A 27,509-nucleotide genomic window follows, 5' to 3' on the forward strand; every position below is an offset into this window, starting at 1 on the left:
CAAAGAAATTAAAAGGAAGGTGGAAACCAAGCCTCACTTGATCACAGATGGGCTGACAGGGTAAGGGTTCTTCACTGGGAGTCCGCCTTGCACACATTGCTCCATGGTAGGGAGGATGAAGGCTCAAGCAGAGAGGAATGCACCGTTCCCATCTCTACTGTAGGGCTGAACAGGAAAGCTTTTAATCTACTGATTGGGCAGACAAAAATGAGCAAAATGCCTTGCAGAGAGTGGTCTTGCACTGACAGGCAGTCTTGTCAGATTATATGAAAATAAGTGATTTAAAAGGGTGGTACCCACAACCACCATCCTCTGCAAGGAACAGCAGTAGCGACTTGCCAACATCCCCCCTTAAGCCTCAGTGGACCACTATCCTAAGTGGTGTTTCATTTGCAAGCTCCCTTGAGATAGTAACACTGCTCAGGAGAGAGTAAATAGAATAGAGGATGCAAGGATTTGACATGCTTTTTTTTTTCCCTGTGAACTTTATTTCTGCACAGCTATTTCAAAACGATACACTAACTGAAAGGAGCTAATTGCCCTTTTACCACATTGCACCAGTTGAGCGGAGGATCAGTACTCAGGAGACTTGCCCATCAGGTTCCAAGTCCCCATAGCACACAGTTCCTATTTCAGGTTTTCAGTTTCCATTTCCTATTTTAAGCACAGATGGTTAGTCTCACTTTTACCTTGAAAATAAATGTATTTGAACACAAATACATTAATATTCATGTATTTGTGGTTGATATTTTCATTGCACCTGTCAGAGGTTTGCTATATTAGGTCACCTAATGTATAGTAACTGCCTGTTTCAGATTTTCTTACATAAAAGGTGAGCTTTCACTACTTGCAAAGTTTAAAGAACATCAGTGTTGTGTGTGGATGGCTCATTGCTGACTCATTTCTCACTCATTTAGATGCACTGCAGAGATGCTGCTCTATCTACTTAAAAACACAACTGTTTGGCTTGATTAAAAAAAAAACCCAAAAAAGCTTCATTAAAGAGAGTCAGCCTTAAAACAGTACCCAAAAGACAGGAAGGTAGAAAAAGTCCATACAATAACGAAGTACCCAGTACATGAGACAGTTCATACAAAAAAATAACGTAATTAAAACCAGAATGGATTCTATCATCATATATAGATTCAGCATCCACTTTATATAATATATATAATATATATAATATTTTCTTTAAAAATTTAACCAATGTTCATGTTAATGAATAAGCAAACAGCAGACCTATCTAAAAATGCTGAGAACCAGAGCACCAGGCAGATAAACCTCAGGCAGTTTGCAACCTGAAGGAGGGAGTGATGCTGAAAGCCACAGGACACTGGCTACACAAGTCATGACATAAACTGGAGCACAAAAATGAACCAATTTTATATACTCCTACTGCATGATTTATACAAATAAATACTGACACAGTGGTGAGGTCAGCAAAACACAGCACAAGAACAAATGCCTGGGGAAAGCAAACAAGTAACTTTTGAAATCTGCTTCATGGGTAAGAGCGACTCATCGCTTCGCTAAAGCCTGAGGTTAGGCCGAGATTCAAGCAGGATCTGTGCTTGAAGACTATTTTGGGCATCTCTGTAGGACAGGTAGGACAGAGAGGACAGAGAAAAACACAAAGCTCACAGAAAGCTGGGATACCAGTGAGAGGTCTCAGGAGACAGCAGTGGCCAGGCCAGGAAAGAGGAAACAGGCACATCAGGAAAGGAAGTGAAGAGGAAAGCAGGGCTCAGATAAAGAAGGGGGAGAAAATATGGCTAAAAAAGAAAGAAAAGCAAAAAAGGATAATTTAAGCCATTTTGAAAATGTGTAACAAAGCAAAACCTTGCTTTGAAAACCAAATTAAAAAAAAAAGCTATAAAAAAAATCAGTTCAGTTGTCCTTCACAGGCATTCACTACAGATTTGCCAGGATGCAAATATATTCACATGCTTCGTGTACAATCTGTTTTCCTCTGCAATATTTAATCTCATTTATCAGGCTTCTTAGTATAAATTAAGTTATAAGGTAATCAATTAGATTGAAAACACAGCTTGTTTCATTGTTTTAATTTTGCACTGTAAGCATATTCACCCTAATTTAACAATTAGCTGAACAAAAAGCATGAAGTGTTCACGTAGCTTTGCATTTTGTCTTTCAAATTCCTCTCCTGGATCTTTGCAAATGCATCAGCCGGTGGAGTCCCAGCTAGAATTTCAAAAGCCTGTCAGAAAACCCACACAGGGAAGGAAGAGGGGAACATGTAGAAACCACCATGTGGTGCTAGGGTTTGAAAAAGGAAAGGACTCCGGAAACTGCTGCTCATTTCCAGGTAAGCTGACAAACTGCCTAAGGCACTGCAGCCTGTTTTTCCTCTCTCTAGGAGGACTTCTGCAGAAGCCACTGTTCAACAAGGTTATATCAGCATGGATGGGCCACACTTGAACCCAGAGGAACTTGCAGCTGTTGTCTGTAGTTTCTGAAGGTTTTTCCATCAAGTGGTAGAGGTATCAAAGGCAATGAGTTCAGAGGGAGTCCCTCAAGTGGGACATTGCTGCTTGATGGGAAAGAGGACAGAAACTGAGTGGGTTGGGGTTTTTTTGGTTTAGGTTTATTTTTAATTGCTGTTAGCTGAAATTAATTGCTCTTTTCTTGATAGAAAAACATTACTTCTGTTACTTCCTAAAAGTATTTGGATAAAAAAGTGACTATATTTTGCTTAAGTTTAGATCTACATATTCTGCAGTGAATGTCTTCCCATGGTATGGTAGTTTTGGTCAAAAAGATGATTAGGGAAACTGTATACCTGGAAGACTATTCAGTTTTCTGGAGGTGAATGGGGGTGTTTTGAGTTTTTTTGGTTGGTTGGTTATTTTTTGTTTGTTTCTTTAAAAGATCTTTTTCATTTATTTTCAGTAAAGTGCAGTTTGGAGTTATTTCCAGTCAAGTTCTTGCTTAACTGAGCAAGTCACCATTTCACCACAGGGGAAGAGGTGAAGACCAGACCCAACGACATCAAGCATGCACCTGCAGTCTGAGTTGCACTAGCCTGAATAAGAGCAAATGGAAAAGGCATTGCTCTCCTAACCTACAAACGACGAAGCAGATGAGAAGAAGCTGCAAGCAGAGCGATGCTAGCTGGGACCAGAAGAGCACCGGTTCATCCCCCTGACCAGACTTTTAGAGGGCATCTTGGGGGAAAGCAGGGGGAGGCAGTGACAGAAGTGGGGCAAAGCATGCTGCTGGGCATGGCCACGGGCTGACAGATGAAACATCATTAGACTTCACTTCTGTGACAGACTTTGATGTTGTAACACTTACATGTGGTAACACGATCAGCATTTGTTTCCCAATGCATTTAGGTGGAAGTGATCCAAAATGACTCTCAACTCTCCCTTTGTCCCCAAGTCCTGCTCTCCATCCCTAGCAAGCAAGAGCCAGACACTTCCTCTCCCAAACACAATTTATGCCTGCCTAGGCAACCTTGTGTTCTGCGATCACATCTAGGACTAAACAAACTAAAAGTACTTGGTGTTTGCATTGTATTTTTGATTTAGATATATTGTGCATGTAACAGACCAGTAACCAACAGAGGTACCTTCAGTGCTCTGCCAGGATACAGGAACAGAATAGCTAGATAAAATTACGATCTCTTGTTGTATGTTTATTACCCTATCTGTCCAGAAAGGGAAGCAATAAAAATCTGATTGCTGGCCAGTGAGGACAGGCTTTCATTAAAACAGCTTTGAATTGGTTTATTTACTGCTGTCCAATAACAATCAACTGGAGTACAGGAATGTGGGTTTTTTCTCTACCCTACAAATACAACATTCACAACAAAATTCCCTATGTAGAACTGAAGTTTGCAAAAATAATTCAGTTCTACATATCAATATCCTTTGTGTTAACTATATGAACACACATAGTAACTATATATCTGAAATTCCTGAGAATGCAGCTGAAATTTTCTCTTCCCTCATTCCCATACACAAAGGCCCTGTCTCTTAAGTAAGTATAGCATACTCCCACAGCAATCACCAAGAAATTCAAATTAATGGAAGGCTACACTTAATTGATTTTGTGTTCAAAAGAATTACGTTGTAATTTGCAGAGAGCAGGAAAAGGCTATCAGGTTTATACATGGGTGTAAATTCAGCAGAATTACTCTTAAAAGAGAGAGAAAGAGAGGCCTCTCAGCTGTTCACATGAAAAGCCAGGAATCAGAGATATAAACAGATGGTCTTGAGATTTTCCGATTACAAACCTTTTTGGCAATACACAACTGGAGGAATTCCAAACATTTGTCACTTTGACACCACTTTTGTGGTAAGTAATAGGATTTTGGTACTCAAATTCTGAAATGTGCTGCAATTTGAAGACCAAAACCAGCTATCTAAATTTAAATTATATCTCAAGGAGTTAAAGTCACATTTTAGAGCAGGTACCTATCTAACAGATGGGTCTCAAAAAGCATAAGGAAAACTATTTTTAAGTTGATGCTAATTCACAGACTTACAAAGATTCTGCAAATAGAGACAGAAGACATAAGCAACTTTGAGCAGGCTAAGCATGCTCACACTGCTGCTGACACTGAGACTGAAACCTGCCGTAAAGGATAAAAGGCAGACTGCTGAACACAGCATCCCACAAGAGGAAGAAATCCTCTGTTCTTCAAGAGAATACTACTCATAATCTTTTGTCTTGGTTTGTAAGACTGCAAAGAAAGGAACTTTGAAATGTACACTCCTTTTGGTTGGTTGGGGTTTCAGACATTTTCTCTTAAAGAACTGAAGTTCTTTAAACATTCAATGTTTAAGGACATCTTATTTTATCATTTGCCACTATTATTCTTAGGAGGTTATTAGAGAGGGATTAGGTAGCACTGGGGTGCACAGAATGTATATAAATAGTTTTGAGTGAGCACCTCATACAAGAGCTCAGAACAGTGCATGTGCATGCATTTGTCTAAAAGAAGAGCTAGCTTTAACACTTGGACAGTCACAACTTTTAATGTTCTAAGATTTATCTCCTCTCCCACTCTGAAACTGGAAGCAAGGGCCTGAGTTAATAATTTAATGAAGTGGTAGTCATCGATACAGAAATCTTCCATTTTTGAGGGAGAGAAAAAAAATCCCCACTTCCCTGAGTTTTCAGAGAACAATAACAACAACAAAGTAACTGACAGCACTTAGTTTACATTATAACTAAATAAATGTAAAGTGTCCTAGCTGCTCCAGGTTCTCATTTTATATTAGACAAATTAACTGTGTGATGACATGCTTGATTCCATAGCTGTGGATACAACTACTTCCATATCAAAATGCACTACAGATTCTTATCAGACTCAGGAGAGAAAACTAGGTACAGAACCAGATAGTTTCCACTCTCACTAAGTTATTCGTCAGGTTACTCCAATGTGGAAACTGAAATAGGGCTATAAAAATCTTTGTGGCGCGTAATAACAAAGAAAAGAGAGGAGCAGGGTGGGCATTAATTTCATTTTGCATAATGTAGCATCTTCAACACCAAAATTTCTTTCAGAATCTGAATTTTGGCTTGGATTCTCAAATTATCCTATTCGGTGCAAACTAGTGAGGAAATGAATCTTAAAATTGTTATGGCAATGATAAAACTAAAAATACATATGAGAAGACACAGTTACTTGCCACTCAACAGAAAACATTACTGAGCAATCTTCCCAAAACCAGAGCTAGCACTTTCTAGCATATTCCAAACCATATCTATAATTTCAAAATCACAGCCTATACAAACTAGAAATGGAAAGAGTTGATAGAGTTCATTAGACTGGTCGGAATCCATTAAAAAAATAAGACTGCTGTCCAGTGGTGTAGATCTTTCACAAGGCAAACCCGCTTTCAAGCCCAGAAAGTAAAAACTGTGCTTACTTGTTATTGGTGGGGCCTGTTGCCAAGACATCTGATTGCAACTTTGGGAAAAACCCTTGTTCGTATTTCCCTTGTCCAATCTTCATATCGAGTAAGTGTGGATGGATGGCCGTGTGATCTATCTTCATCAGCCGCTGCTCGATGGATTGGGCTGCAAGGTACAGGCACAGGTGAACAACTGTGTTAGCAAACTACCTGAAGACACATGTCACAACAACAGAAGTGGTCATGCTCTGATATCTGAAAACACTCTAAAAAGTTAAATTGTGACTTCAGACCCAGGAATTTGTCACTTAAAAGAAGTGAGGAAACATCTGAGCTGCTATTTTGTTATTTTGCTTTTAGTGTCTTCACTCAACAAAATAAGTATGGGTACAAACAAGTTAGCTGTTAAGCAAGCAGGCCAGAGCAGTGCAATCCTTCCCTGAAATTGGGGGTTTGCCTTTAACACATCCTGCCTTCAGCAGGATGGAGATCTCTGAGGTCAGCTGCAACTCTCTGTGGGGTCAGGCACCTCATTTTGCTCCAGACACATCTCCCTGGGCAGCTGCATGGGGAGTGACACCTGAGTTTTGCCAACATCTGTCACTAATAATGATCCTCTTCCTGAAATTAGATGCAGACCTTCAAAAAGCATTGCTAACTGTAACAAGGCCTGAACAGCATCAAGAAGATGAACAGATGCTTGGAAACAGAGGAGGCTACAGCAAGAACGGAGAGGGCTCCCTGGGAATCTTATCTCCGCTGAGACTAATGCAGTTCAGTCATTTGCTTCAAGGATGTGAGGATTTCATCTCAAACCTCAAGCAGGATGAAAATAAAACCTGTCATCCTCTCAACTCTGAGTCAGATGCATTGTGAAGGAGAGGGGAAAGGAGGTGTATGGAGGAAATCAGCATTTAATTAGCAACTTTAATATTCATCTCTCTGTAGCCCATTCATTAACAGGCAGGCCGATTCCTTTCAGCATATCACGACTAGTGAATAAATATGCAAAACGTGGAAGCTAAATCCATTTTCCATTTGTCAAGAACAACACAGAACTTGTTTCCTATTTTATAAAACTGTGATGGGAAAGAAACTGTTACAAGATTTACATACATTATCATTAGAAATTCAGCAGCCTTTTTTCCCCCCCTCTTAGAAAAACCCCAAACCCCTGCTTTGTATGGTTTTATTTTGGAGAAAAGGACTGGGAGGGTGTGTGGGGTCAGAGGGTTTGAAGGGTTCCAAAAAACAGTAGGTTAAACAAACAGGTGCTGGATTGGTGCTAGGATCACATATATTGTGAATGGTAAATATGAAGAAAAGTTGGTATTACTATCAGTTTGTTGCTTTTCAAAAGACAGAAAATGAGGTTCTGGTGCCACAATATCTACCAAAACTAGATGCCGAATGGACAGTCGACCTGCAAATCAGAATTGGTTTTAGATAGAAGTTAAGCACATATGGGATTTCTATTTTTGCCACATTTGTAACAAGGAAAACACTGAAGAAATTAAATGACAAAAAATCCCAAACATGAAAAATGTGTTTGCCCCAGTTCATTAATATGTGTCTCAACAAATTTAAGAGTATAATTTCCCTGTATTACTTGGAAATGAAATAAATACTTGCACAGTAAGAAACTCAAGCGCAATTTGAAAACACATCCTGTGACTGCAGTGGAAAAAAAAAATCCAAGTCTTCAGTGCACAGCGTTTTGTTCATTAACACTGAGTATCTATTGCTGGAGCCGCTAAATATGCTCCACAGATTACATCCCTGGCATCCCCCACTGCTCTAGCCAAATGGTATAAGGCAAAAAAAGGTCTTTTTAGAGGAAGAGGGAGAAAGGGCCAGTGGAGCAGACACCAGGGCTTGACTCCTTGGTGTGGCTGACGCTCGTCCCACCACCATGGTGAAGGAAAGCTCTCCCGGCAATAGAACAAGAGCTGCCTGGAATGAGAAACAGCTTGCCCAGCTCCATGGTTTGGTTTGTGTTTATTAAAGGCACCAGCTTAGGAAAGACTGAAGGGGAGGTAAAGGCTCCTGATGTTTCTGGTGTTTAAAAGCGTGCTGAAGTTTCTGCCTAGGGAAAATAAGGACATTGCTGAGTCCTCCTCAAGTAGCTTGAAGGCTTCCTTATCGGCTGCAACACTCAGATGACTGAGATCCTATATTTCCCTATGGCTGACACTGTACTTTTGAATATTTTACCAGCCTGTCTGAACGTACCTGCTTCTTTCAAAGTGCTGCATTTCTGATAGTTGGATGTCCGCAGTGCAGGGGCTCTTACATTATACAGCCTTATTTTCTCAATTCGTGAGTCAAAAACTCGCAGAAAAGGGTCCTTCTCTTCCCACTGGGAGATTATCTTATTGTCTATGAATGTTGCAAACATCTGTGTTTCGATGAAGTGTGAAAGGAATGGGAGGTAAGGCTCGGGTTGGTCCGAAAGGAAGGATGCCTGAAATATAGAACAGCTTATTAGTTCTGCCTTCCTGCCCAGTGTTGACATGACAAGCTGTCCTGCAGTAGAGAGTTTATCCAGCAGCCATTGAGAAGGCTAGGATATAAGGCTTCCCCACCACAAAAACAGCTCTCAGAGAGGTATGAATCCACCTGAAAAGGAGTTTAGTTCATGGATCACCTTGTCGGTCACAACCATGAAAAAGAAGTGGGCCTTGTGACAGCTACAGTAAAGGGAATATGAAGTTACTGAAGCAGTGGTTGTGCTAACAGCTTTTTCAAAGCAGAGTAGCAATCATCACCTGCAGGAATGAGCCCTGTGCAATCCACGGCATACTACCACCATATGTGCCTATGTGAGATCTCTGGTCTGTGCTTCCCTTCTTGGGACCAAATCACTTATACAGGTGTTATACATATCAAGGGGTGTACAGTGCTCTTCAGAGAATGCTCTTTTGTGAAGTTACACAGGGCAATTAATAATGAACTTCCAATTAAAACTGGATGTGTGTCTACATCTCTAACTAAGCTTTGGAAACCTTAACAGTCCATTTTATTATCGAGGTACTAGTAGAGAGTACCTGAACAACCCCCTCCTTTTGAATGCTGCAGTGTTCAACGCCTCAATACAACCAAGACCAACAAAAAGCATGGCAGAATTGTTTTTCATCAAAAACTGACTCAGATCAATATTCAGTTTGTTCCTCACTGTTTATCCTTCTACCATTTTCCTTAGATAATGACTTGTATCTAAAAAGCTGATGGCTAACAGCACTATCTACTTTGCAGAGTCACTTAGAAATAATAACTGTGCAAGCTTCCCAACATTTCCCGTTCTTTATTCTCATTTATTTCCTCATTTCTAATCTCAGCCTCTTTTTCACTCTTTTGTACACACTACAATGGAGTCATCTCAGTGCTCTTCTGCCATTACTGTGTGATAATCTTCCTTGAACACTATTCATTATCCAAAAAAGCCCCACTGTGATATTAGGAAACACGAAAGACTGGATTTGGTTTTCTCACACATGCACACCTCTCAGCAAAGAAAAAAGAAAGAGAGAAATCACTTTCCACTGCTAGCCTCCCACCAAACCCACGGGAGGATTCCCATTAGCTGGGCAGTCACCTGCCAGCTTGGTTTGTACATGTCAGAACAGCTTTTGACCAGCCCAGTGGATCTGCACGGATTTACTTTGGCAGGCGATCTGGCCCTGGGAAATTCAAAAGGACAAAGCTCCCTGGCAGATGAAGAGGAGCAGATTAAAGAGCACCTAGGCTATATACACATAAAATATAGCTATAGACTTCTCCCCCCCCCTCTAAAAAAGTACTTTCAGATGGCAAAACAAATAGACAGCTATCTTTACTTTGTCAAAGTTTTGCATTTGTTCCCTGTTTGTCAGCCACGACTCCATATCGGGAGCAGCCTGAATGACGAATGCCTCGTAGTCTGCGAACATCTGCGTGAAGCGGTTGGCGAACACCTCGCGAAGCTGTACGTTCAACTTGTAGTCCCTCAGCTCCACCTCCTCACACGGCAACTTCCCATCCTTCTCCTTCTCGGTGAGGGGAGCCGTGATGGTCATTTTGTCCATCGTCACACCTGTCCTCTTGGCGAGGGCTTGAAGGCGGGCAATCGTCTCATTGCCTTTCAGCAGCTCGTACATGTTGAGGGCATTGACGGGGATGTTCCCGTTCTTTTTGTCATTCACCAAGTCGCTAAGAACCAAGTTCTTGAGTTTGGTGGCACTGTCGCTGCAGTGCAGGTTACCCTCCGGCGGGATCCCAAACTGCAGGAGAACCTCGGAGATTTCCTGGATAAACTCCAGCTTGTTGGGGAACTGGGGGAATTCCTCTGGCAGTTCGATGAAATGGTTATCGATGTCTACAAAGCACAGGTTTGCCTGAAAGACAAAGAAAAGTTTCAAAACGGATGCTTGGGATTGAATGGGCCGCTCCGCTACGTAATCTTATTTTCCCAGGGTGCTTCCAGACAGCAAGGTAAGAGCACACACATGTCATTTTAGCTGTGTTGTCTAGCATGTGACATCTCAGAGCTCAGTGAAGCTTAGGCTCAACTGGATGGCAAGGATTTAATGAATAAATAAACTCTCCTGCTCTCCTGTTCCCACAGGACTTGCAGATCCCAGACTTCCCACTGCAAAGATTTGATATCCCTTCCTAGGCCAGCCAAGGATACAACAGCAAGCAGGATGTGCAGCACCACTTCTCAGCCCACATAAATACTATCTCTGTGAATTACTACATCTCAACGGCACATTTATTTTACCAGGAGCCAACTGCAGGAAGCCTCCTAGGGAATGAGATCATCACTGAGAAAGATGACACTTTGGCAAACAAAGCTACAAAAGAGAGTCCCATGCAAATCCTCTGGGATTAGGTCTGAGTACTGCTTGTCCACTCGAGGTCAAACTTATTTCCCCACTTTCCTCTACCTCCTGTTTCCATGGAGGCTTTTAATCTTGGCAATCCCTCTGCCCGAGACTTACACAGAGTGCTCTTAGACAGCTTTGCTATGAATGGAGATGGATCTCAGCCCATAAGATTAAAACTAAATGGAGACATGAATCTAGCGGAGCAGATCCTTTTACTAGGAAAGTGTCAATGGGGGGGATGGAAGAACCCTATATAAAAATTAATTACATTGCAAATGCACCCTCAGGAATAATAGCAGAATGAAAAACAGTAATTGATCTTCTGAACTGTGGCTTACATCAGAAATTCTCTGTCTGAGTGCATCGTGCTGAATAAAACCTTAAACCAGGTCAGATTCCCAAGGTGCTGAGCTCTGTCAGGTTTTACTCTGGCACAAAGCTGCCAAATGGGAGATGCTGGAATGTACAGGGCAGCAGCAGCAGGTTTTTGTTGGCCTGATTGTTAGCACAGCTCCTCTGCTTTCTCCAAGACAGTTTTACTGTTCTAACCAAGCACTGTAGGCTAATCTTCAGATTATGTGAACAGAAACGGCTTATTTGCCTCTTTTTCTGAGAAGGTTCATTTTCAGGAGTACAATACATTCCACAGCAAACGTGGTTCTAATATATTGGATATTTTAGGGACATGTTTGACATTAATCACCTTTCACACAGATACTTGAAAGGGTATTAGGATTCATTTCACAAAGCAGAAGGGTGCCTTCATCTCACTTTTCCATAATAAATTTGGATCGCACAAAGAAAAGCATTTCTTCATACAAAACAATTTGCTTTACTTAACTCTACTGCTATTAAAGAGTCGTGGTATACCTTGGTACGGTTCTTTAGCTCAGGGACTGTCTTCTTATCTATCAATATTTCATTTCAAAGGCTTTTTAATTTCAGCTCTGCATATCATTTACGAAATTTGAAAAATGAGATTTGGATTCAGAAAAGCCTTGGGGAATTGGTCTCACTTCTCTCTTCAAAAACATCTGATGATTAACGTTAATGCAGAGAGATTAGTAACCTTAAGACAGCATGATGGCCAGTTGTTAGAATTTTTATCTCTAACAAACAAATGGTTTATATTTAGAGCAAGAGCCTGAAAAGCTAGCCTCTGGCCTGAACAATAAAGGAATGCAAGTGAATTGTGCTTCATCACTGCTTGCGTGTTGAAGGATTTTCTATTTGTCATTGTCTAGAGGAATTTGAGAATCGAGATCTTCCCTGTTCAATACTCCTTATTTCTTTCCCTCTCCCACTGTTAGTGGACCTGTGGTGATCATAAATGTTGATATTTTGGACTCCTTTTTTAAAACATCACAATGGGACATGGGGGGTGGTTCCCACCCCTCTACTACCCTTCCCTCACTGTTGCTATTTATTTTGTTATCCCAGTGATACTGCAAGTCCATCACATTCAAATTTTAATTTAAGGGAAATGACAGCTTAATCTGCTAACTAAAAGCACATGACTAATAATTTTTGAAACTGCAGTAATTATGTAATATTAGCACAGTTTTAACAAAGTGTAGCTAGATACCAGCTTAACTTTGACGCCAATGCAAATTTCATGCAACTGGGTCATTGCATCCATGAGGTAAGACTTGATTTGCAGTGTTATATGCCTCTGAGGCTAAGAATCAGTCACCTCCACCCAATCCTTGAAATAAAACTTTATTAAAAATCGTATTCTCCTCGCCTTGATGTTTATTCCTCTAGTTTCACATACCAACTCCCCCTCCTGCATGTTCTCCTCTGCTGCTGCTCCCACCTGCCTTCTCAGTAAGAGCATCTCTTTGCAAGCCTTAGGAGTTCTGTCCCCAGGAGTGGTCCCGGCGTGGAGCTGGCCACAGTGGTGCCACCATCATGAGATGTTACAGCCATATGAACAGCTATTCCTTAGGGTTCTCATAATTTTAAGACAAAAAACCAAGTTAAAATGCAAGGCATGCTCAAGACATGGGCCTGGTCACCAATCTTGAAAGCAGATGGGCTAGCTGTATCTTTGCAGTATCAGTGACTAGGTAAAAATGTGAAGCAGTTTTAATCATCTTGGTCAAATTCTGAGTAGAAAAAGATCTTCATTCACTCTCTCACCAGAGATTTTAACACGTAGACTAGGAAGATGACCTTTTATTTCCTGGGGAAAATGTGAGACTAGGCAATGTTTTCACTTCCCATTGCACAGGATGACAGAACATATGCAGACCATCATTAGAGTAAGACAATATTCTAAAAGTATGTATGTATGCCTCTAAGTGGTTCACGGGTATGGTATTAATACAAACCTGGCTCGTTTGAGGCCATGACACTGGTCTTGTAATTAGACCCCAGTGCAGCCAGAAACATGTGGAATGAGGCTGGCAGGATGGGGCACGCTTCTCACCAGCAGTGGTGATAGGTTTGTATCACCTGAGATCCAGTTTCACAAGGACTGCCCCCAAATGAAATGCTCTTTAGCCTTCTGTCACTAGGACAGTGATGCTGACAAAGAGTAACAAGACCTGGTGAAGCGTGGGTGTAGGGAAAGCAGAGAAACTTTTCAGCATCACAGCAAGAAGCAGAAAGAGAAGTGTTTAGAAGTCCATGCAATTAGTGGCACTCCTTAAATTCAGAAATGGACCAAGAAGGGCTGTGGAGATTTCCCCCACCACCTCATTCCTGCTGGAAGGCTGTCTTCACGGTGCCACAGAAGCCTCCTGACACTGGGTATGGCATTTTCCAGCAGGGATCCACACATCTATTAGTAACACGTTTCAGAGTAGCAACCCCAAAGATGGCAACTGACCTCCTGAGGCAGCTCCAGCTTCGAGCGGTCGGTTCCCTCCTTGGACTGCAGTCCCATCAGGTAGGGAACAGGAGCATCCAGAAAATGCAGAAGAGAGGCAGGAAGGATGGGGACATACACGTGCTGCCACTGAAATGGGAACAGCAATGTTGTGATCCCCTCTGCCACTGTCATCAGACGCTGGTAATCTAGATGGAAAGAGAAAGACATTGAATTACCTTTCTGTGTTTCACTTTTGAAAGCTGGTTGGCAAGGATGTCAATGACAAAAGATAGAAATCATGTTTATATGGTAAGATGTTCTTTTGAAAATAAGATGGTACTTAAAAACATTAAACATTGCTTAATTGGTCAAAACTCATTATCCCCAGGAAGTAACTCCCGAGCATAGATATTCATCTCTTATCTGCATCTATTCTCCCATTAAATTAATTTATTAAAAGGACACCAAAAAGTTCTCTCTGTAGTACAGGATATTAATAACCTAATTCTATTAAAGGTATGTATTTTTAAAAGGGAATAGGAGGAGAAAGAAGTGAAGTTCAAGGAAACATTGTGGTTTCTCGCTTGCTCCTGCCTGTCTGCTTCTGCTCCACTGGCTACTACTTCCAAGGCTGAATGTGCTTTCCAAAATACTTGCCTTAGCCTCGCACCAGCAGAAGTTTACAGTCCGTAAGTATTCAAAGCACTGCTTTTAAGAAAATCCAAAAAGAATCCTAACATAAATTTAGTTCTCAAAAATATTCTGTATAGCTATCCTATTTATGTTGCATTATTTTCCCAGATTTGTATTTAACCCACTAGCTCATTGCTTCGTAATGTTTGAGTTCAAGTAAACACATTGTGCATTATTTTTTAAATTACAACTTAATTCGATCCAGCTGAGCTGTAAGAGTACTTCAGAATTTGGAGAAGGGCAAATTATTTCTCAAATACTCATCTGGTATGATGTAATACTACAATCTATTTACTAATATAAATGATGGAATCTAAATTTGAGAACACAGCTGTGGTGTTTTTTTTTAAATCAGTCAATCAATGACACATTGGTATTAAAGACATGGTCATCCTTACAGGGAATCTCAAAGTACATACAATCCATCAGGAAACAGTAAAGACCCCTGTATTTTGTAAGCTGCAAGTCAGACATTGCTTCTACTCCATATTACAGCAGCTTTGGCATTAATAACAGCTCCTCCTCAATTTCTAAGAACATAAAAGAATTTAAATCCCAGTTCCTTAGGAATCTTAACATATGGAGAGGCAGCACATCTCAACGTGCAAGTTGTCAGTACATTGTCAGTAAACAGTAAGCGTGGCAGAAGGGATGTCTCCTCTGTGGCTGTGTCCAAATCCAATTCTCATCAGCGTCAGGCAAGTTTCATGAGCTTTGAGCAATCAAAAGATTTTTACTCTCACCAAGGCCAGACCCAGATTCTTGGTAACATTTGGGTTGTTGCCCATCTCTCCTAGCCCCTCTGCCCCACTCCAAAAAATTAAAGAGATACATATGAACACTTGGGTTTTGAGTTGAGTAAAAAGGCTTTTTTCCTATAGCCTCACTGACTGCTTTTGCCTGACTCTTCCTGTTTGCTGAATAAGCCAGCCTGATACCCTGACAGACATCAGCAACAGTAAAAAGCTCTGTCATCTGGCACTGCTCAGCTATTAGGAGGTCACTGGGAAGATGCACTTGAATAAATATGCAAATTAAAACAACAAATTGCATAACTCATTCTCCTTGCTAGCACCTCTCTGTGTAAAACCAGCCTCGATCTGCAGAAGGTCGGCCGTCAGGGCAAAAACATTTATCACCTTGTCTTACTAACAGCTAGTTGCTCAATCTTCAAAAATTATTTTCATGCATACAAGTCCATCTCAAGGTTATACCTCAAAACCATTCCCAGCTACATATCAGCCATTTATGAATCCTCTTCCTGTGCAACGGTCTATAATTACACGTGTCCATTGGCTGTCTTGTTGAGGTGTGCTTTTACAAACTCAACTTACAAAACCTACTGGTGAAGCTTAGGTGTCTCATAACATTTCATAACTCTGAAAGCTTTAAAGGTTAAAAAAAATTCAACCCCAGAAAACAGTATGTCTTAGTATGCATGAAACAATTTCAAAGTCTATTCTGATCTACATAGCCTTGTGAAACAACAGGTCCTTATGGTAAAGTTGAAAGTATCTTTTAGGGTAAGGGCATTCAACTCTGGAAATACATGCTTTTGATTCTTTGATGTTACTGATAATGCTTAACATGACCATCAGCACAAGTTTTGTAACCAATTTACTGTGATGAAAGCTGTTGTCAAAAAAAGTAATGACCAAATTATTAAGTTAATTGTTACCATCTACCAATGCTTGTTAGAGATAAAAACATTGATGTACCCAGCAGTTTTTACATAAGAGAAGGTGGTTCCCAGGTTCCTCCAGAAAAATAGTATTTTAAAAAATAAAATTGGTTCTGTTGATATTTGTTTGATGAAGTAAACTTTAGTTACTTTGTATTTACTTTCAAGCTTGTACAAAACATCTATCCTGTGCAAGGCACAAAGGGGTTTTTCTGATGGAGAGATTCTTGTACCTATCAGCAGTTGGGGGAAGTTTATGTAGTTACTGAGGTCAACCTGGAAACAAGAAATCCCTCCATTTCCTCAAACTAGACAGAGAAAAGGGGGAAACAGAATAGAGGAAAAATGAACGAGGGAAAGAATGGAAGCAGATAGAAAAAAAACGAGGTTTGTATAGACTATGTGTGCTTGCATCAAGGTAAAAAGCGTTTCCAGATCCCGTCCCACCACCACACCGACGGGGATGAGTTCCTGTGTGACCTACTCTAGGACATTCTGTTCTGGCAGGGGGGTTGGGCTAGATATCTTTCAAGATCCCTTCCAACCCTTAAGATTCTGTATTCTGTGGGATACTAGACCTTGACAACAATTTCCAACTGTAAGCCAGGTTTTGCTTTATTTTATGAAAGACAGGCCCAGGTAGGAAAATTACTCTCTGATCCTACTTCAACTTGTAGAGCTAGAATAGGGGATTACATAGTATTTGCCAGTTTAAGGAATGCCTTTTGAGAAAGGCCTATTGAGCAGAACAAGGACACAACAGTCCTTGTCCTTCCATTTGACATCAAGAAACATCCAGAAAAGACACAAAAAGTAAAACCGCTGTCTGGGTGATATCCACAGAAGGTCACAACTCAGAGTGATAAATGGCTCAAATCAAGGCAATTTCCTAAAATCTGTGAAATAAATCCTTTCCTCTTCCTGGCGCTCACCTACGTCATGTGGTTCATGTCATCCTGGATGCAGTGAAAGGCCCTGCAATGTCAACTACTGCGATGTCAGGCTACTACTGACTGTCTTAAATGCATAAGCAGAAGGTCAGAGCCCACAAAGATGGTCAACAGCAGCAGCTTCTGCCACTGTAGGAAAGATGTGATGCATGCAAAATCATCTCTGGGTCCAGAAATAAGTAGTGGACAATGGAGACACAAGCCTAGGGCAGTGCCTCCCCTTCTCTTTGCTGTGCAGCCTGGGACAGTAGAGAAAGGACTCCTAAGTTCCAGAGACTTCCTGAATGTCTAGCAATGCGAGCTGTGCTTCTCTGCAGTGTGCAGATGAGCTTTTAGCTTTAAAGTTATCTTACCCTGAATCTCCTTTCCATCTGATTGCTCTGCTTCTCTTACATGCAGTTTATTATAAACCAGGACTCTCAGGTCTCTCTCCACAGAGCTGCTCTCCAAGTCTTCTCCAAATCTTTGGTTGCAACCAAACAGAAGAGAATTTCACCTGAGACCTTGTCAGCAAATGCCCAACCACATGAGTTTTGAGTATAAGGTATGTGCAAGGGTACACAAATACTCATGCAAACCAGAAAAGATGTCCTTGCTGTGTCCAGCACTCTGTTATTCTGGTTTCAACACATCCAGACTTCCTGAAAAAAGAACAATTTGGCAGTTTTCCAACTCTCTGTTTCAGTAACCTACCAAAGGTAATGTAGAAAGCCTACTGCATAGCTGGAGTCTCAGCCTGGATCTTCTAAATTCAGTACAATGTTCTAAAAAGAAACTGTGCTTCCTCTTCCTTTTTAAGTCCTACTTTACATACAAAAGCACTTAGAAGCATTTCAAAAGACAGGTTAACTGGCCACCACTTCCTTTACCTCTATTTGTTTTTTAACATGCATAAAGTATAACTGCAGCTTTGCAAAGCTATGCATTTAAATTCATATCCTGAAAGATAATAATGAGATTATCTTCTCAAAGAGCATCTTATCAAAAGGAACAAAATTATTCAAACAGTAGTTTTAAACAAAACAAAGCCAATGACAGAGAAAACAAACAAACAGACAAATAATCAATGAACCTTAATGAATAAGACCTAATTCCACAGGGGAAAACACCTGAATGGGCTTTAATTTCTTGTGACTAATAGTTTTTCCACATGCTACCTCTTCAGTTGAAGTATTATAATGAATTGCTGTTCAGCTACTACTTTTTGTAACAAGATATGCACTAGCTGACCCAGGTATATTGGAAAAAAAATTAGTATTTTGCCTTGAGCTCTGAGCATGAGTCAAGAACGATGCACAACACTTATGAGACCTGTCTAGGGGTTTGGTACCTTCAGATCTGCAATGTTTATATATAGTACACATCAGATGAAAAGAAAATCTGAAATTCACATCTGAGACAGAATTTTTTTATGAAAGCAATGGTTTTCAAATCAGATCTTGATAGCTCCACAGAAACCATGCATACCTGTCTCAGACTTCAAAGCATCCTGGAAGCTTCCATCTCTCATCTTGTTTGTATACTGGCAGCTGTGATGTCTGACAAGCCAGACCAGGTGATTTTCAAGAGATGTTCAGAGAACATGCACAAAAACGCTTCAGGAAATGTTTATTTGGCATAGAAATCACCTTGCACCAGTGCTGACTTCAGAGAACATTGACAGGTCGGTGACATGGGCTTGTAACCAGCAGAGCATCCTGTGGAAACGACCCTTGGGCATCTCAATGCCCTTTATCCCTGATGGAAGAGTGGATTTACCATTGAATGACACAGCACATGACTTACAAGATAAAAGCAGAGTGGACAGTTTATGCAACTCTGAAAATACATATTTTCTTAAACAGGATGATCAAGATGAGCCTCCCTCTAATTGCCAGAACTAAGAATTGTCCCCTCAGACTAGGAGTCAGCTCTGGCCCACAGGAAACATCCTGAGCATACTCATTGAGGTCAATTCTTATCATTTTTCCTCATTGGCAAACAACAGAAAAAAAATCACTTCCACTTCAATAGGTTTCCATTTATACAATTTATCCATGCCACAGCCTGCCACGAGTGGTTCAGCACAAATCAGTTTTATGATTAAGAGGCACCTTAAGAATTAATTCACAGGAAAATCTGAATTAGCTCCCCTTACCAGCGTGGTTAAGCCTCTGAGAGCAGGGCAAAAGCACACAAGGCAGCAACAGGACATGTGAAAATACCCCTGATGGCACAAGGAGCCCTGTGCTTGTCCCTGGGGCTGCTGGGGCAGAGCAGCCTCCTCAATGGGCAGCAGCTCTGCACCAGAGCAGCACGGTGGTCGAGGGGAGCACAGACTCTGGCAGGCAACACCTCTTCTGAAGATCAGTTTTTTTAAGGCTTAATTTAACTTTCTTCTCTCCATTCTTAAAAGATAAAGCTATTTGAAAATGGAAAATAATCAGACACAATTAGAAAAACTGGAGAGGTGGTGGAGTGCGTGCCCGTGTGTGCAGTGTTAAAAGGAGTTGCCCAGTCTTCCATTGTGAATACAAACACGAGTGGAGAGGTGGTACAGACTTGTACTAATTCCTTCTCCTTGTTTCCAGATGCTTTAAAAACTCGACTTTTCAGGCCGCATCAACTTCAGCTTACAAAACTGACCCACCTTTAACCAAAAAATGGTTTTGTCTTTTCACCTACGTTAAAAATAAAGAGTATATTTGACTCAATATTTGATTCTCTGATTATTCTATCCAATTACTTATGTCCTTTCCAGAGGAACAGGCACTGCAGTCTCCTCTGACTGTAGTGCTGTTGAAGCCCTAAACCCAAGTCTCTTTGACAGCAGAGACACATGTTGTCATCGTGTAAATTGCTCCCTGCAATAGTTTCTCATTGGTTTTGATGGACGCTACCATGGAGAGCAACTATTTAAATAACAAGCAGAAGAGCAAAGGTTTTCTACATAACTATTTGGTGTAAAAATGCTTTAAAAGACAAACTCATCACTTGTGTATTCATTTTAAAAAATCTGCCCCAAACCAGACTTTTATAAGAAAGATCTCTCAGTCAACACCTTTTTCTAGGCAATGGCTATACATGCACAGTCATTTGTATTATAATTTCTAAAAAAAGAACACAAAGAATATTTCCATCTTTGAGGAGCAGTTATTCAAGCTCTTTGAAAAACAACTTGGGAAACGCTCAACGTTATAATGAGTAGAAACAGCCTAAGCTCTAAGAAGTTTATCTTTGTCTCATCCTCACGTTCTCTCTCATATTTAAATCCCTTGAAAGGCAGACATACAAAATGGATTGCTGAGGTTTCCACAGACTGCACAGTTTAACTCATCTCTCTCCAGCAAATATCTCACACCAGGGGTGTTTTGTTACTGATTCTTGGGAAACTGTGGCAGCCACCGCAGAGCGTTATTAATTTGGGTAATGCTGGAAGGCTGGACATTCACAACACCCTGACATCTCCATGGTCACATGGGAGACCTGTGCTTTGAATAAAATAAAAGGCACGTGCAAGGGCATTAATTTCTACGATTGAATAAACTATAACAAAACTACACCAGCAAGGCTGTTTCATAAATGAAAGTGTGTAAGCCCTGAGCTTACACGATGTTAGATGTGTGCTATGTCGTGGGCCTTGTTCAGTGATAACAAGCACGCCTCTACATCAGGGTTTCTTGCTTTATCGGGCATCTGGTAGTTTTTATGTCCCTCCTTTGAAAGTCACAGGAACACACCATAATCCAAAGCTTTGATTTTTAGAGGATGAAGTTTATAAGGCTGCAATCCAAAGAGCGCATCCTGAAGAACTGCGAGGAAAAAATATCTGATCCCTTCCCTTGGTTTTCAAAGTCTCATTGCTAAAATTTGTCTATTTAAAAGAAGACATAACCTGATGCCACAAGAGTTCTGGTGCTTTCTGGTACAGCCTCCTGTATCACCTTTGCAGACTAAATTCAGTGCTTAGAGCAGTCTTTAAACACCTACCCACTAACAGTGTTTTTAATGAAGTCCCTAGAAGCCCACGCTGCCCCCATTAACACTAAGGACTTGTCTTTTCAGTCTTGCCACTTAGACTGCAAGCACAAGTCTCTGCCCATTCCCAAGATATCCTTGCCTTGTTCCATGTTTTGCCCTAACACTGCAACAGCACTGTTTGCTGCTCCCAAGCTGCACAGATGTTTCACATCTTCAGACTGAAATGCTTTGCTCATAGGGGCTTTTGCCCCAGAAGGACATAATTATCCACATCAGCAGTTCACAAACTCTGGTTTGTAAAGCTATAGTGATGGCTCCTTAGCACCAGGCTGCTTTAAAGTTTAAACTTGAGAGAAATGAAGGATTAAGGTAACTGCCTGCAGTTAAAAATATTTGGGAACTTAAAAGCTTAAGAAGTGAGCTCAAAAAGTGACTTATCATTCTTTCATGTTACTCTCTCCATCACTGTTTGACTGAAACAGCTGCAAAGTAAAGTTACACTCCACTGCAACCCCTTCATTTCTCCAAGTGATGGGATACTGCTCGGTCATAACAGAGCTACTAGATACTCAAAGTTGACAGCAGCAGCCATGGTACAAACAGCTACCAATTTGTCCTGTCCCCACTGTAGAGCTGTGCCAGACACTCGTATCATGCTGGAATGTGTCCAGGGCAACCTGGGTAAAGTCACCCAACACCCTCACCTCTTCATTCAGTTGGATGCCTTTGTTCAGGCTGCTGGAAACATTATGCCTCATCTACAGGGTTAAAAATAAACTTTTTCATCAGTAACTCTTAGTTTTCTAGAGAAAAGCCACTCTAGAAAGGCCAGTACAGTCTCTGTGCAACCTTCCTGACAGCCCTTCACTGTTGCTATCACCAACAAGATGCAACTCCACTTGACCTCCATCTTTCAACAGACAGCCCATTGCCCGTACTAGTTTGGAACTAAAGCTGTTTGGCCAGTTCTTCCCAGTTGTTTGCAGCTGTCACATCCCAATCTGCCTTTAGTGGACAGATGTTTTGTGAGAAGTTTCAGATTATCAGCAGATGGAGACCAGGCTTATTGTACAGTCGGGATTCTCCAATGATTTACAGTTTCACTCAAATTTTCACAATAAGTCTCTATTCTTTAAAAAGAGGAATATTTTTTTTTTCATTAAAAACTTCTCTCCAATAAGGCTGAGAGAACCACAAAATATGTCAGCTTACATTTCTCACATGCTAATAGTATCACTCTGAATGAAATAGTTTGATGAAGCAAAGTAAATTTTGGTCCAGTGCTCTGATTGCTGAGCGTGGTAGCATTTCAGTGAATTCTGACTTTAGGTTCACAATGCTGTCTTGCTTGAAATTGCAGTTTGTAGATGCAAGGCCATCTTTTACCAGGTCCTTGTTGAATTTGGGGAGGTTGCAGCAAGGTCAGGCCCCTGGAAACACAGTCCAGTGAGTCCATTGTCCTTAAAGCAGAAAGTGAAAGAAGGACAAACTGGCAAAATAATTTTCTCACTCATTACTTTGGAATAAGAGATACGGAAGCCAAAAGCTTCTTTCCATCTTTTGCCTTGAAAGAACTTAGGAGTTCTCTCCCAAAGAAAATGTTTCTCCCTGATGGATTTCAAAGTTCAGTGAAGAGATTTCAGTGGTATCTTGCCTAGTTATATCTGAAATAGGAAAAGAGCTGCTTTGTTTTCTTCTTTCAGGAATATCAAGACTGACATTTAAAAGAAGCTGCAGTGCACAATTAGTCAAGCACCCTGCCATTAGGATATGCCAAAACTGAGGCTTTGCACTTGACCTCCACTCCAAATTCCTCACCTCTGGGAACCAGCTTTATAATGCTATTTACATAATCACAGTATTTCCCTAACACAACTGTATGCTTTTCCCCATGTGCCAGCACGTTACATCTACATTAGATACGGAAGTAAAGGTCATGTCAAAGACATCCCCAGATTCACCAATAAAAGAAGGAGAGTGAAGAAAAACCTGAATTTTGGATGGTGAAGAGTATTAATTCTCAGCATCTTATTTTTAAAAAATCCAAACCAACAACACGGTGAAAACACAAAAAACCCTCCCAATCCAAGTAAACCATTAAATTATAGCCAGTAACTGGAAGAAAAACACTTATTTATCTAACTTCTGGTAGCACTGAAAATTGAGGCAAAACTGTTTAGTGGATGTTTTGTATCCATCTCAAGGACTATTACAAAAGCAATGCATATGCTGCTCTCCATCTGCACAAAATATTTCCGAGATGTAATCTGACAAGCAGATTTTTCCTAATGCTGCCAGCTTATACTGAAAACTCTGTTCTCAGTGAGTCCACAGACATCAGGGTGGGAATGATGAACCGGGATGGGGAGGCATTTCAGTGGTGTTCTTGTTTCATGTTGAACCCTGGTGTCAAGCAGCAAAGGCTGCAAAATTCAGTACGAGGAAGAAAGGGGTAAGCACACACACACACACAGAAGCAGAAGGGAGGGGAAAAGCAGCCTAATCAAAACTAACAGCAGGATTTCTGCTCACACTTCAAACTGAGTGCAGATAAAGCCCTTCATTTTCAGTTCTTGAAAGCAAACCCCTGGAGTCTGTGTGGAGCAGTGCTCCACAAGGAACTAACAATCCTTTGAATTCAGTCATTTTCAGAAGTACCACCCTCCTGCCACCTTCCTGAACATTCTTCCCAGCCATTTAGTCATTAGTAGTATTATTACACACTTACTGACCTTTTCCTTAATATGACAAACCCAAGCGTTCACTCTTGGAGCCTGAAGGTTCATTACCTGCATTCATTTTAGATGATTTCCCATCCCTTCTCTCCATTTCAAGGTGTCTGTTGCTTGAGCCATCTAGGTATTCAGCATCTTTTCCTCTTTTTGTTAAAAGGTATGTGTACCTCCTGGCTTCATCTTGTTTATTCTAGTCCAACAAAACCACACTTCCCTAACATTTTCCCTAAGACACACTTTCATTCTTTAGGGTCAGGATCACGGAAACCAGATAGTATAGACAGGCAACCAGTGTGACTCAGAGGAACCTCCAGAAAGCCTGGACAACTCCTTGAAAGTCAGCAGGAAACCTGAACTTGACCTGTTTGAACGCTCTGGTGCATTCCACTAGTTGCAGCACATAACTTTTGGCACCAGAATACCACCAGGGCCAGACTCATAGCCAACATCGTCACATTGGAAATAGTAATAGGGGTGTAAAATCTCACAGAATACCCAGCACTAGGTCAAGATTCCCAACATTTGTAGCACAGTATTGCACTGTGCAGAAAGATATAACCAGAAGAGAAAGGTACAGGCCAGATTTTCAAATGCTTGCTGGCATACCTCAACACGGATGGGCTCTATGCAAGTAACTTCTGCCAACATACGCAGCCTTTGCCAATTGTCATCTTAAGTATCTCAAAAAGAAGTAAAAGCATCCCTGTCAGAAAAGTAGGACTGCAACGCCACTCAGTTCCAACCCAGCATTAAAACTTCAGCCTCTGAGTGCTAAAAATCTCTTAGTGCTTTAACTGGGACATATCCATCACACAGGAATCTTCCATCAAACTTCAATGTGCTGATGAAATTTGAAAAAGAAAGTTGCAAGAGCACCTTCTGCAAAATGTATTACTTTCCACTGGTATTTTTGCAGAAGATAGGATTAGTTTCATGCTGTCTTGCAGCATGATCAAGTGCAATGTAAGAATAGTAATGATGTGAATTCTATTGCTAGCTGTCACAAGTGATAAATAAAATGCATAATTAAACAAGCAGCACCTAGAATGCCTGGAGGAAACAATTATTTAGTGCTTTCATTAGGACAGATCCATTTCTCTCCCATTTTTTCATTACATTCTCAAATTACATTCGCAAATCTGCTGACAATCAACAGCTTTATATTAGCTCCTGTGGCTGCAGCCGCCCAGGAACTACCCGCTGGCAATAGACCCAATGTGCACCACTGGATGAGTGCCCACCTTGTGAGTACAGAAGGATCTGCATCTCCAGAAGAACACAGGTGAACACTTGGACCAGGTTTTCCAGGCCCAGCAGCTCAAAGACCTCTCTCAGCGGGTAGTCGGAGAGTGGTAGCTCGTTGGGCCCAGGTCTCTGGCAAATGATGGGCTCATATACTCCATAAAACTTCAGTGACCTCCCCGGGGGGGGCAGAGGCACTTCATAGAGGATGTTGTGGATGTAGCTCTCCAGGGGCAGAGGTGGGGGCTGCTGCGAGGTCACTGCCTTATAGAGCTGGATCAGGAACTTCTTGCAGGCTTGCATGAAGGGCAGAGGGGTGATGAGGCATATACATTTGGAGACGTACAGCGTGTCTCTGCTGATGTCGTAGGAATTGTACCGCTGAAGTTTGGCGAGGGATGTGGCATCACCCTCGTCAATGCTGCTGGCCAAGGAGTCCATGCTGCACGAGGAGGAGGCACAGACACTGCTGTATTGCTCTGCGTTGTGCATCTGGTAGAGCGTTTGCATGGCTGTGCAGATCTGCTTGCTTGTGACCTCCTCATAGAATGTGAGCACAAACCCATATGTACGGGAGCCATCTTCTCTGGTGATGATGAACGAATGGAGCTGTGGATCTCTGTTATCTGCCTGTGTCCTGAAAGACAGCCCTTTGGGCATACACAGCTAAAAAAAGAGAAAAGAAATGGATGTAGTTATCTGAGCCACATTTTTATTTTGTTACTTTGCTTTACAGGCACATTCTTTTTATCCACCGCATTGCAACAAGCCATTTATCATTAAACATAATCCCCTTGAAAAGTAGTACACGAACAAACAGCCTAAAACTGATGCTACTTAAGAGATAGGCACAACTGACAAAAAGAAAATACCCTCCAAAATGACCCATCTATGAAGTCATTATGACTCACTTTCATTATTTTGTGAAATTATTTTCAGTGCTGAATAGCTTTTGTCTCACTTACTTAAACATCACATAAAAACACCCAGTTTTGTTCTCATCGGCATATATCATGCCCACAGTACTCCAAAATAAGAGAGCCAAGGAAGTATCTTATACCACTGAATTAAAATTACACAGACTTCTTGAAATTCTTTGATCTTCCTTACTTTTTTAAAAAGAAAAATCCCCAACCAGACATCAATTGACTGACAGCTGTTATATTTACTTTCTTCTTTTCTACTTTCTTTAAGTGTACAAAATAGCTTAGATTGGAAGGCTGGAGGGGGGAGCAGGGAGGAAAACACACCAAATCTATAACGTCATTTTTTTTTTATCACCCAGCAAAATCTGTTGCAGTGATTCTTCTACACGTGGTTTTGGTCTGAAGCATATCCCTAGTGATAACTCAAGGCACTTTTTGCAGGGATTCCTCAGGAATGCTATCACCATCTAATACAAAATAACAAACATCCAGCAAAACTTGTTTGAATGTTCATCAGCATGAAACTCTTTATTTTCTAGCTTAATCAATATCTTTATAAATGAAGAAAGAAAGCTTCCTTTGTACCTTCCATCTAAGGAAATAAAAGGAAAGAAGAGAGGGATAGCCTTCAAAGTGTTCCTTCTGTTCCAAAAGGCAGTTTTCCCAAGGGTTTTGAATCTACACACAACTGAGTGTGTCCTCTAATGTCTCAGCTTGGCCAAGAGTAAATTGTTCTGGTGGTGGAAGAGGTCAAGAGGAATAATTGTATATATTCAGGGATATCCTATCCTCAACCTCATCGGTGCACCTTGCAGAGACTGTTTGACAGCCTGATAAAGCTGCTACCAGCCCAAATGGGATTTAGGCAAGAGGTCCAGACTCACTTCACAAAATGCTAGCAAGCCTCTAAGTTATCTAGATATTGCTCTGAAAGGTAACATATAGGGAAATGAGTAGCCTGGAGTTGGTAGATAAATTTAATTCAATTGATGGAATTTGCTGACAAACCATGAAATTGGAGCTTGAACTATTTTTGAACAGCAGCCACGTTTTCATTCAAAAGGTTTATAGTTTTTATTGAAGCTGTAACAGCAGTGCCATGCTTAAGGGTTCTTCAGTAAAGAAGTAGCAAAAAATCCTTGTTTCACACTTTAATTAAATTTATTCTGCACAATAAATATCTTTTAACCTTATTTTTTTGGCAGGATTCCTTAATAAAAAATGACTTCTAAGATCTGGGCATTCAATAGTGGCTGTAGCCTTAGCAAATCCAATCAGGCTGAAATCATGGGTTTTAATCTCAACACTACCAAAGATTGTATTTTCTTCACTTTACAGAAAAAGACCTAGATATGCAAAATTGTATGTACTGGTACAATCAAGAACAGAGAAGTATCAGGACAGAGGAAAAGGCAGAGGAAGGGAGAGAAGGAAGGAAGGGAGAGAAGGAAGGAAGGAAGGAAGGAAGGAAGGAAGGAAGGAAGGAAGGAAGGAAGGAAGGAAGGAAGGAAGGAAGATGGGAAAGTACAGAGACAGGCAATAATGACCAAGAGTCAAGAAGCTAAGATCAAAAGGATGTGCTCATATTTCAGCAGTACAGAAAGCTTCAGATTTGCACTTAACGCATGCAAACTTTCATCTTAGTGCATGGACATCAATCACTTTCCATCTAGTCCACATGCACCAGAGGAGAATATTGGGCAAGTGCAGATATGTTAGGGGAGTTGAAAGCTTTGCCTGGTGAAGCTGTCTGACTG

The 27,509-nt window shown here is 41.0% G+C and overlaps 1 protein-coding gene across 1 annotated transcript in view; it reads right to left on the reverse strand.

Moving 5' to 3' along the window:
* The window catches only part of DENND5B (DENN domain containing 5B), a 118,360-nt gene that overhangs the window by 33,674 nt on the left and 57,177 nt on the right, over window positions 1-27,509 (reverse strand). The window contains exons 3-7 of the mRNA XM_062010335.1: window positions 24,826-25,492; window positions 13,584-13,771; window positions 9,722-10,258; window positions 8,118-8,349; window positions 5,901-6,051 (exon numbers count right to left, since the gene is read on the reverse strand). Of these exons, the coding sequence (XP_061866319.1) occupies window positions 5,901-6,051; window positions 8,118-8,349; window positions 9,722-10,258; window positions 13,584-13,771; window positions 24,826-25,492 (1,775 nt within the window). The remainder of the gene's footprint in view (window positions 1-5,900; window positions 6,052-8,117; window positions 8,350-9,721; window positions 10,259-13,583; window positions 13,772-24,825; window positions 25,493-27,509) is intronic.

Source organism: Colius striatus, chromosome 1 (genome assembly GCF_028858725.1).
Source record: "Colius striatus isolate bColStr4 chromosome 1, bColStr4.1.hap1, whole genome shotgun sequence".
NCBI classification, from domain to species: domain Eukaryota; kingdom Metazoa; phylum Chordata; class Aves; order Coliiformes; family Coliidae; genus Colius; species Colius striatus.